At 35.4% G+C, this 12,667-nt stretch overlaps 1 protein-coding gene across 1 annotated transcript in view; it reads right to left on the reverse strand.

The window, feature by feature from the left end:
- Positions 1 to 1,698: 1,698 nt before the first annotated feature.
- The window catches only part of LOC149137924 (uncharacterized), a 12,011-nt gene continuing 1,042 nt past the window's right edge, over positions 1,699 to 12,667 (reverse strand). The window contains exon 2 of the mRNA XM_089347044.1: positions 1,699 to 4,448. Within this exon, the coding sequence (XP_089203170.1) occupies positions 2,258 to 4,438 (2,181 nt within the window). The 5' untranslated portion in view covers positions 4,439 to 4,448 and the 3' untranslated portion in view covers positions 1,699 to 2,257. The remainder of the gene's footprint in view (positions 4,449 to 12,667) is intronic.

The following is a 12,667-nucleotide window of genomic DNA, read 5'->3' on the forward strand; positions in this document are numbered from 1 at the left end:
AGTGTTTCGATACCAAAAACACTACATAAAAAAATGTTGGCCGTCAAATCATAAAGATCCCACAAACACACATACACACACACATACACACGTCCATTTCATATACGTGTTCATACATCTTTCATTTTCTCCTCTCTTTCACTTTAAACAATTGTAAATAATTAAAACAATTTCATATATACATATATTACACACAGACACACACACACACACACACACACACACACACACACACACACACACACACATACATATATATATATATATATATATATATATATATATATATATATATATATATATATATAATTGTAAAATCTGGTAATTAGTCATATATTAATTAATATCGATTAATTATCAGTAGGCCAGCACTTCTAAAGAATCAAAGAGATTCAGAAATATTATCTGCAATCTCAGGGGCTTAAGGTACATTTTAAAAAATAACGTCGACCACTAACGTGGACAATTGATGCGCTAGAAATAGATCACATCTTGTGTCTATTAAAACCTAAATTGTTCTCAACATGAAATATAGCAGCATACCAAAAACGTGAGCGGGCAAGACATTTAAAATCACCTAAACAAGCATTATTAAACAGGAACTAGTTTCGGATTTAACAAATTCTTACCATTTGTCTATTCCTCATCAGCCTGATTTGTAATGAACCGTAATCATCAGAATCGTATACAGAGTTGCCCACCGCCATTGGTGCGCGTGCATATGGTTCTGCTAATTACAACTTAATGGTAAAATTCAAAAGTCTTCGTTTTGGCGCGCTAATTCCAGGAATATATCCGCAGAAAATATTTACTGCGTCTTTTATATTCAGTATGAGAACATGGGCAATGGTTAAAATATTGTAAAATCTGGTAATTAGTCATATATTAATTAATATCGATTAATTATCAGTAGGCCAGCACATCTAAAGAATCAAAGAGATTCAGAAATATTATCTGCAATCTCAGGGGATTAAGGTACATCTTAAAAAATAACGTCGACCACGAACGTGGACAATTGATGCGCTAGAAATAGATCACATCTTGTGTCTATTAAAAACTAAATTGTTCTCAACATGAAATATAGCAGCATGAGGAATAGACAAATGGTAAGAATTTGTTAAATCCGAAACTAGTTCTTGTTTAATAATGCTTGTTTAGGTGATTTTAAATGTCTTGCCCGCTCACGTTTTTGGTATGCTGCTATATTTCATGTTGAGAACAATTTAGGTTTTAATAGACACAAGATGTGATCTATTTCTAGCGCATCAATTGTCCACGTTAGTGGTCGACGTTATTTTTTAATATATATATATATATATATATATATATATATATATATATCTTTCAACTACGGTAATAGTTGAATAATATTTTTAACGTAGCTTTTTTGTCACAGTCAGCGTCTTCCAAGCAGTTTCACTAATTCAGTTTTAATCGAAATCAAATTTACTTTTCTGAATTATGTTTGACAAAGTGATAAGCTACATTTAGATAAGCTGCAGTAGAACAAAAGTTAAGACAAAAAGTGTATAGACCAACCTGGTTGACTGACGAGTAATAACAGAAGTCTGCATCTTCGTATCACGTCGGGGGAATTTATGCGGTGGGAATATATATTCAGTTCCAGGTGTTGATATGGCTGCGTGTATGTTATTACAAGAGTTCATATAGAGATAAAGAATAAATTCAAGAACTATATTTACTACGTAAAATGTATTTTATTTACTGGTCGGTGATGATACATAATCAAAATGTAGAATGTAGTTGAATGAAGTAATTCATGCAAAAAAGTTCAGTGATAAGAAATTTAGAAATAAGTGGTGGTTTTCAGTCATGTGGCATAGAGAAACAGACGGACATAACAATGACGTGAATGGCTCTAAGTTTAATCGACTGAGAAGTGAGAGCAGGGTTAGCAAGCTGTTTTTATTAATGAAACTACCAAGAGAAACGCTAAGCTTCTTGAATAATTAAGAATCCGCTCTCATTACTCAGATGCTTCGAGAATCATAGTAAAGGGAGATTACTCTATATACCTTCTTACAAGGGATATCATTCAACTATTTAGCTACATAGGCCACTACACATATATACATATACGAGAGAGTGAGAGGGGAGGATGGAGCTGAGTGTCGTTGTGACTGTTAGAATGCCCAGAGCCATCATTATTATTATTAGTAGTATTATTATTATATTATACAATGTAGCTAATAATCCATAAAGCACACTGAAGTACTTTTTATTTTATCAAAGAACATCAAATAGCTTGATAAACGTCTCCGTGATATACATTAATTGTTTCGATAACTTTATCCAACATGGGTATTGTTAACCTACGATTTGTATTTATTATAGACAAAAATTTAGGTATCAATGACGTCATCAATATCAAAGTAATCCTTGTGAATCCTGATAAGTTCAAGTCTTCTCGACTTATTATATTGTTGCAAGCAAAGAAAAAAGATACGATTAGAAACAGTTTCATAATGGATTTACCAATCTCGTATCTCAATGGAAAATTATGGTTAACAATTGTCTTGAACAAATTGGCATTTAGGAATTCCTCTCCATAGCTTGACTGAACCAAACTTGGACAAACGGTTTTGGTGAGTTTTATAGATTGAACTATTATTGAGTTATACTGCTTTATAATGGCGTTCAAAATTGCAACGGTATACACGAAAAACATGGTAACAAACCATACGTCACCAACATTATCCGGTTTAGCAAGAACTGCAACAGCTATCGAAAATGTGTAGTTGCATACGTTTTCAAAACTTGTAAGAAATATTTCGATTGTATCAAGAGTCCATAACGTATATAATACAAACAATAGAAAACTAAAAAGTACAGCAGCAATCTCGAAAATACGATTATTTTTCCTATAGAGTGGGAAAATATAAACTTTGGAATAACTGAAAGGTAAAGTTAAAATCAGATAAACAACTGGGATTCCATAATACAAGAGGCACAGAAATAATTCACAGACTGAAAATACAGCAAATAAAATTGTAATGGAAACAAAGGGCCAAAGTGTAATGAATTGCCAGAAAATATTTCTTTCGTAGTAATACAACCAAATTTTCTTTATACGGTTAAACCAAGTTTCTATTATTAAATACCAGAAATTTGGGTTTAATGCAGTAGAAATATTAGCTTTCAATATTGCATAGAGTAGATCATAATCCTGTACTGTAGAAACATTTAAATTGCCATACTTCTCTAATAAACTCGTATTTTGAATGAGAAATGTGCAAGTGGATCTTTGATGTAATGTATTATAAGCGATAGTCTCACTTACTCGACTGGGAAGAACGAAGAAGATAAAGTTGAAAGACACGTAACAGATTAACCATACTAACGGACCCCCAAACCAGCCGTCTGTATTCTCATAACTTTCTGGGATACCTAATATTAAGGCGCGATGTCCCAACGGTATATCATCTTGGAAAAGTATGTTTGTTGTTTCATATAAAAAGAAGTAATGCATCAAAAGATCCAGGAAAATTATTGAAAGAGACGATAGAATAAAAAAGAATCTTCTTAGTTTTGAGGCAACGAAAGTGGAATGGTGAAAGCAAAATAACCAAGACAGAAAATGAGGGAAATTGTAAGTATTATGGTTTTCGTTGATCCATTCTAAGTTGCATGGCAATGTGTTTTGACGGGATTTAGCTAATGAAAGAAAACTAATAATTAAGGGAAAATATGCCCATAGAATAGCTCCGACGATATTTGCATAATTGACAAACATACTATGTTCCATGATATTTCCAGAACAAATCGATTTTGGGTGATAAACATTGCTTCCATTTTTATAGAGTTTACAGCAATAGTTCTTCGCTAATTCTCGATTTATACCCAATCTTCTGTAAGCTTTTAATGCCTCAGGGCTGTTCTTCTTCATGTCCTGAGATAAATTTATTAGAAAACACATGTGACCAGATTCTCCTCTTTTCAATGTATCGATCACTGCGATTTTCTTCAATTCCTGGAAAATCAAATATAGTAAATCATGTCTCTGAATATTTTGTTTTCCACAATTTATATCGATATCAATCCGTGGAGTAGCAATGTAAGTTCCTAGTAAATTCAAAGAGCGCATTGAAAAATCATAATAGAAATTCTTATACGCCATCAAACCATCTGGTTCGTCTGGAATCCAGGTAAATTGTCTCGCGTTCGCGAAATAATCCATTGATACAGGTTTCAGAAGGTCATCTAGCTTTTTATCGGATAAATGGACTTCAAAATTGAAAACCTTTTTATCTGATCTTACTAAACGAGATAAAATCATATTGACGTCGGGAGAAATCTTAATTTCACAATTATTTCCAAGTTCCTTCGCTTCTGTGTTTAATGATATTAGAATGACAATAAAAGTAATCACAAGGAAAAGTGTACCGGTTGCTGTTATTGTCATCTGCATGGCAGCCATATTTCGTTTTCTGTAAGAGAAAAATAAGATATATAGAAGTCATAAAATAATGAAGATTCATTTTAGTTTCGTTATTTTGTAAATATTTGAAATAAAGAGTATTTACTTAAAGTAAATGAATGAAGAGCAGGAGAACTTGCAGGACGAACATAATAGAACAGTAGTTAAATAGCACATGATTTAGGACAGTAATTCAAACGTCGAATGTGCTTGTTTTCAATTTATCACATTATCTGATGCAAACTTTACATAACTGAGTTATGGAAAATGTGCACACATATGTTTTTGTTTTATAAAGATAACTAGCATAAATGTGAATATAATTGGCCTGATAAGAAAAAGAAACATAATAGGAGTGACAAAAGAAACGATCCTTGGTGGAAAAAAAGAATACAGATGGGGTTAGATATGCTTTCAGAAAAGAAAAGGGGGAGATTAAAAGCAAACAAAAATATAGGGCACTGAACAGAAAGTATGATATTGAAAGAAAGGGCCTGAAAGTGGTAATAGAGGAACTGAAGCAGCGCCTCGTTGCAAAGAAAGCAAAGATGGTGAGATACGACCAAAGAATGAAGGGATACCAGTAGAATAGGTTATTTAGCGTAGATCAGAAGAAATTCTACAAAGAAATTAATGGAGAGTGTACAGATGAAAAGTTGATATCAGATAACATTGAAAGTCAAAGGTTACATCTAGAACAAAAGCAAGGATCACAAGAAAGATGCTGAATGGTTGCAAGAACTGAAACAAACAGTAGTTTGTCCACAACAGATAGAACTAGACATTTCAGTTAGGGAAGTGAAGGGAATCAGCAAAACAATGGACGACTGGAAAGCCTCTTGACCAGATGGATTTCAAGGCTACTGGGTCAAAAGATTTAGTGAATGTCATTCCCGAATAGCTGCGCAACTCAACACCTTATTAAATGCCGATCTAGTAGCACCAGTGTGGTTGACAATGGGTAGGACAATGCTGTGTTTGAAAAACATCGATAACGGCAATACGGTAGACAATTACAGGCCGATATCCTGTTTGTCACTTACGTGGAAATTATTCACAGGAATAGTCGCAGATTCAATGTAGGGGCATCTCAAAAAAAAAAAATGGAATTCTGCCAGATGAGAAGAGGTGGGGGGGGGGGGGGGGGTAAGCGTAATTATAGTGTTAATAAGGATCAACAACTGGTAGACAAAACTGTACTTAGAGACTAAAAAAGGAGGAAAACTAACATAGCCATTTCATGGATCGATTATTGTAAGGCATACGACATGGTTCCACATTCTTGGATTATGGAATGTATGAACCTATTTGGTATTGCATCAAATGTTGAATGATTGGTTGGAAAAAGTATGGTGAAGCGGAGGACGGAACTGACAGCATATGGAATAAGTTTACGGACAACAGAAATGAGGAGAGGCATCTTCCAAGGGGACTCCCTGTCCCTACTGATCTTTGCTCTGATTGAAAAAGTGTGGTGTATTATTATTGAAGGGAGGCAAAACTAAATGTATGAACGGGCTAACGATACCATCGGTGGAGGTTATGAAGCAAATAGAAGAGACGTGCTACAAGTACTTGGGGATATTGGAAAAGGTTAAATTGATGGAGAAAGAAATGAGAGAAAAATTTAAGGTGGAATACTTATACTTAAGTCGAAACTGAACGGACGGAATAAGATCGAAGCTATCAACACCTGGGCGGTTCCACTCTTTAGATATGAAGCAGGGATAACCGCGTGAACAGTAGACGAACTAAACAGCTTAGTCAGAAAGACAAGGAGGTTACTGACTACATATAGGATACTCAACCCAAAACGTGACACAGACAGACTGTATGTACCAAGAAAAAGAGGGGAAAGTGGACTGATTGGATGCGAACACAGCCTTAGAATAGAAGAAAATAGCATAGAATGGTCTGTAAAAATGCCTCCGAACCGCTATTATTGGAAGTAAGAAGGTCAGTCTATAATAATAGTAATAATCTTCTTCTTCTTCTTCTTCTTCTTCTTCTTCTTCTTCTTCTTCTTCTTACTACTACTACTACTACTACTACTACTACTACTACTACTACTACTACTACTACTACTACTACTACTACTATTATTATTATTATTATTATTATTATTATTATTATTATTATTTAAAAGGATTGACGTAACTCTTCTCAAAGTAAAATAGTCAAGAGGAAGAGCGTGATTCGATTGTAATAGATATTTTATTGGTTGAACGATATTTCGTCAGTAAATCTGTCTTTGTCGAGTTCAAAATAAGAAATGATAAACATCCCCAAATATGGAAATTTAAATTTAAAGTATGAACGAGAGAAAGCGGCGTCCACACGTTCATGGAAGGACATCATGAATCTTTAAGTTTCAATTTTATAACAGGCGAAAAGAAAAAGACAGAAAGAAAAGAGAAGGAAAAAAAGAAAAAGAAAAAAGAAGAAGAATATTTAATCAAACAGTTTTATATAAATTTGATGATATATTCTCCTTTCAACCAAAATGACGTCATCAATGAACCTAACCAAAGTATTGGTTCATGACCATGAAGGGATTTGAATGTCTTCAGTAGTTGTGTCTCGAATTTCGTCATGAAGACATTAGCGAAATTAATTGCCATGGGAGTACCCATTGCACGACCCCTCTTCTGGTGGTAGAACCTTTGTCCAAGTTTCATTGTTACAAAGTAACACAAGTCTCAATAATCTACAGAGAAAATTTGGTGGAATACTTTTGTTTGACCGCTTTTCGAAGTCATCCATGTATGCTTCTGCCCCTTCATCGTGATCAATATTAGGATATAAGGAAGAAACATCCATGGTTACCAAAAAACAGTTCTCGACACGGCCTCGGTACTTAATAAAAGTTGATTTTAGACACAAAGTCAAAAGTACCACGAATATAAGAACTGGATCTTTTTGCGACAGGGAGTAGAAAGCCATCCAGCCATTCCGGAATCTTGGCTGTGCAACATTCATATCCGTTGCAAATTGGGTGTATTGAAGGAAATCTTTCAAACATTTTGTGTATTTTATGGAGACCATAAAATACAGGTGTTCTTCTTTCTGACCGTAAAATCTTGGATTTCGTCTTTTAGAGCTCGAAGCTATCAAAAGACGAAATCGGCCAGTAATGTTGCGTACCGTTTAAGGATTTTTCGAAAACTTGCGATGAGCTTTGTATATCTATTTTTGAAAATGTCAGCCGATGCACCAATATATATGTAGGGAGCTCCTCTAGTACTTAAGGTGCACTTTTACATGGCATGATTTGATGCAATGTTTATGTACTTTAGGCTTTCATTGGGTTTATGAAATGGTTCGTGCAGTCCAGTATCTAATTGGTGCAGTAAGCTCCAATATTCAAACTAAGTTGATTTTGCAACTCTAGAATGTGCCTGTACCTTTTTCTTCTGGCAGCTCACCTCGTCTTTCAGTACTGTAAGAAGAACAATGCAGTCAGATCAAATCTTTCACACTGACTCTAAAGAAACTTTCTAATGCTATATGGACATTTAGAAAGTCGGCAGTTGATGCAGTCTTGCAGAATTTATCAGCACAAGTAGTTGCTCTACACAGAATTGTGGATGATGGGATAATAAAACTGTACCCCTAAGCAGCACGTACGGCAAAGGGTATACTGGGGACACTAAGTCTATATGAATTCTTAGTTGTTCTTGCATTTTGGAGTAAAGTGCTAGACAAGGCTTTCAATTTAGAAGTGATCTTCTGCTAGATGAAGAAAGGTTGGTGTGACAGAGAGATAGAAATAGGCAGAAACAAGAAGGATTGTTGTAGAGGTGTTACGTGGTTGTCAGGTCAGAGAGAGAAAGAAAGAAAGAGAGAGAGAGAGAGAGAGGGAGAGAGAGGGGGGGGGGGAGAGATGGTGGCGAAATGTCAAGGCATACTCACAAGAAGGAATAGAGATCAGAGTATAAATGGGATGGTAGAATAGAACAAGAGAGAGGTAGGTGGTGGCAAAGTGCTAGGCACGCCCTCAAGATACGGGGGTCAGTATATAAAGGGTAGAGTGTTGCCAAATCTGCATGAGTAGGAAGTAAAGAGTTTGTATGAATTCAAATAGTGTGGGGTTGGGGAATGCAGTGACCGATGAGACTTGGGTAAATGGAGGGGGTGTTGAACAGCAGATTAGCAAAGGGGTAGTGAGGACAGGATTGGGGTACAAGAGATGAGGATAAGCATAGTGCATGAACGAGAGGAAATGTGAAGAAGAAGAGAGATGTTGTTTGGTTTGTTGGGGGTGGGGTGTGTGAAAAGTCTTATTGTTAGATGTGGGTGGAACACACAGTGTTTCGAGGATCCAGTCTCACTGAAATCGGCGAGTCATGTTTCTGTGGAAGACATCACCCAAGTGATTTGCAGTTGCCCAATAATGTCATCAAGGTTCTACCTCCCTATGTGACATGGTGCTGTCGCAGAAACAATATTAAATACCATTTTCTGGAACAAATGTAGATAAATCCTTCTTATTAGAATACATACATACATAGAATGGAACATGAGGTGACAAGTGGCGTATTTGGTGTGGAAGACTATTTATCGAAAATACGATGAATACTAACTCCAACTCTGAAGTTACAACTACCAGCCTTATTAAATGACTTGTTAATCTTCAGATGAATTAACTGATCGGAGTGATTTTCGACTTTAAACTTGCAAACCCCAGAGTTATATGACTACATAGCGAAAGAAACTGTTCAATATTATGCGTCCAGGAAGGAGAAAAACGAAACATTTTCTGTAGATGAATGAAGTTCTAATATATTCCAGTTATCTTAGGTTACCACACACAAACGCACACACACAAGAAATTACTGGTCAAGAAATCGATTCCAGTATCTTAAAAGCAGCAATCACTTTCACAATAATGAAATCTGGGCGGAGAATAAAGATGATAAAGGTTACGTAGTTCGTTCTCTCTTTACCAGAATTCCTTCAAGAAATTCAGAATTTTTGAAAAGAGTCTGTCAGTCGATGGTCAAACACTAGGGACATAATTCACTCAAAAAATTTATGAAAGGGAGACCCATAAGATTTCGTTACAAATTTGGGGCATTGTGCGGGGTCTCAGGATCTTGTTACAACTTTGATCTGCATTATGGAAAGAGTATTCAAGAAGGACCTCAAGACGATCTTTCACTTGCAAATATAGTTGCTTGGAGTGGTAGATGGTCGTCGGTCACATTCCGTATATTTTGATAATTTATTCACAAAGTTTGATCTGCTAGTGCACCTCGGGCAAATGGGGTTTGAAGCAACTGCTACGAGAGATAATCGTCTCAAGAGATGTCCTCTAAAGGAAACAGCATTGATGAAAGAGGGGCCAAGAGGTTCATATGATTATAGATTTGAAATCAATAATGAAATCCTTATAGTTAGGTGGCTTGACACTAAATGTGTGGCAATTGGGACTAATTATGATCCAGTCGAACCAAATTTGCGATGTACAACGCTAGAGTGAGGATGAAAAAGCAAAAGCAATGTGACTCGACCACATGTTTGGGACTCATATAACAGGGTGAAATTGACAAGCCGGACTGGTTGGCGTCAAAATATGCAACCTCAATTAGAGGCATAACGTGGTACAGGCCATTGTTGACTAGAGTTATTGATATGACTGTTGTAAATGCATGGACTATTTATAAACTGATCCACGAGGTAAAGGAGGAAACATAAAAATGTACTCGATTTCAGGAGATATCTATGTGCTTCATATCTAAAGCACTCCACTGCGAAGCAATCTGGACAATAAACAAAGACGAACACAATCCACACCCATAGCTGACGTTAAATTTGATATGAAAGTCCATATAATAGCTAAACGAGATCAGCAACGACGTTGTCAGAATAAGTCTTACAGCGGTAAACCACAAAATAATTGTGAAAAGAGCAACGTAACCCTGTGTCTAGATTGTTTTTGTCCATTTCCACCAAGCATTGTTTTTTTGAATGGATTTCCTTCAATGCATTATTTTTTGTATGTTTTGTATTTCACTGTATTCTTTCAAAAACTTTAGCTATTTTATATATAAACTTTAATACCAATAGAATATATTAATAGATAACATATGAAGGATTTTGAATTTATGAGTATATCACATTGTCCCAGGGTCCTCTTTATAGGACACCGTGTATTTCCATTTCTACTTGAAGTAAAGCAGTTTTTATAATTTATTTTTTGCCTTATACCCTATTTTCAATCATCTTTGAAAATTTAAAGTAATATTCTGAAATTTCAGTACTTTGGACCCTAATGGGTTAAGTGATTAAAAGCAGAAGAGAGGGAAACATATATATGTAATGAAGATGGATTAGTGATAAAGACGTAAACCTGGTCGAGGGATATTCAGTTAAGGAGGTATTTATTTTCTTCGTTTTACAAGGAAAGATATCGTTAGGACGAACGACCAAATTGTGGAGAGTTGGGATGTTGCTTTTCTTCGTGTGATTGTGAAGACAGACAAGGAAATTCAGTTGTGAAGTCAACAGGTCATCTCTTAGCTAGGCCATTCTTTCAGTATTCTCTGTGTGTGGTCTCCTCAGCACTCTGTGTGGCAGCTCTTAGCGTTGTGTGTTCTCTGTCTCACATCTGTAGCGCTCTGCCGTAGGTGCTTGAGATGAGGTTTTTCTATAGCCAAATCATCGGATCAGAGAGACAGCTCCAACGGCTAGAATCTCTGCAGTTCTGCAGGTCAGTTCTAGGCGATGTCCCAATTGGTCAGAACCGTGGCATTGGATGTACTGACTAAATATTCCTGCTACACATACATACATACATACATACATACATACATACATACATACATACATACATACATACGTACGTACGTACGTACATACATACAAACAAAGAAAACCACATTGTTGCTGTTGTTGAAATTGAAAGAGCCTTGGATCTAGGTTACAAACCGATTCTTTCTCTATTGGCAAGAAATCTTGAAATAAAACTGATCAATGACTCTACTGCTAGCACTATGCTTGAACAGGAGTAAATTATTTCTTGTGCATTTGAAATATATAAATATATGTGTAAATTTGTAAATATACTTGTAAAGATTAGAATCATTCATGCGAATAACCCCTTGTTATATATATATATATATATATATATATATATATATATATATATACCGTCAAGTCAGAAACATTAGCCATATCTAGAAAAGTAAATTTTTAAGTAGATTTACTACTTTTAGTAAAGCGGGTTTTCCAAAACAATATATTTATCACTAGAAAACTAAACAATCATGCCTCTATCAGCATTTCTCTTGACAGTCACATCCAATTTGATCTTCAGATGTCAAAATGATAGCCGAAGAAGAAGCATGAAATTCTATTAGAGAAACGAGCTCGGATTAAAATTTGCCACAAATAACATCCCCTGATCGTTTTATTTACCATTATACAAGAGCAAATCCTTTCTCTTCTGCAAGTGAGAGACAAGTTCAGTTACCAACAATTAATAACAATACCAAAACTCCAAGTTTATCAACAATTGAGGACTGTTTGGTAAAAGGTTTGAAGCTCAGAACAACCCAGCAAAACAAAAAAAAATCTAATAAGCAAGAAAACTATTCAAGATCGAATTAAATTTTGAGTAAGTATTTCTCTTGCAGTTGCCTGACTATGAAAATAGCATCAGTAATGCTTCTCCCCGTGGCAAAGCTAATCTGGTTTTGGTCCAGCCTAATTCTCTTCCAAACCCTAACCCTGACCAATTCAATGGAGCAAAGTAATGTTTACTGATGAAACATTAATTTCTAAATACCAAAGCTATTGACCTCAAGGAAGAAGAGCAAACGGTGAGCAGCTGAAGGTAAAGTATACAGGTTTTAAATGTGACTTTGGTTCCATTATCTACATTCCAATGATGGAGCTTTGTACGTTTGTTAGAAAAGAGCCCCTTCTTCAGGAGAATGTAAAGTATTAAAACCAGGAGAGAAACATACATACATACATACATACATACATACATACATACATACATACATACATACGTACATACATACATACGTACACACACATACACACACATATATACCTACATACATTTAGATACACACATACAAACTTACATGCTCGCACATACACATAGATACCTACATACATACATACAAGCATACACACACATACACACATCGATACATAAATGCATACATACAAACACATCCATGCTTTTCGTACATATATACACACACATACATGTAT

The sequence above is a fragment of the Octopus bimaculoides genome, chromosome 1 (assembly GCF_046866305.1).
Source record: "Octopus bimaculoides isolate indiv1 chromosome 1, ASM4686630v1, whole genome shotgun sequence".
NCBI lineage: Eukaryota > Metazoa > Mollusca > Cephalopoda > Octopoda > Octopodidae > Octopus > Octopus bimaculoides.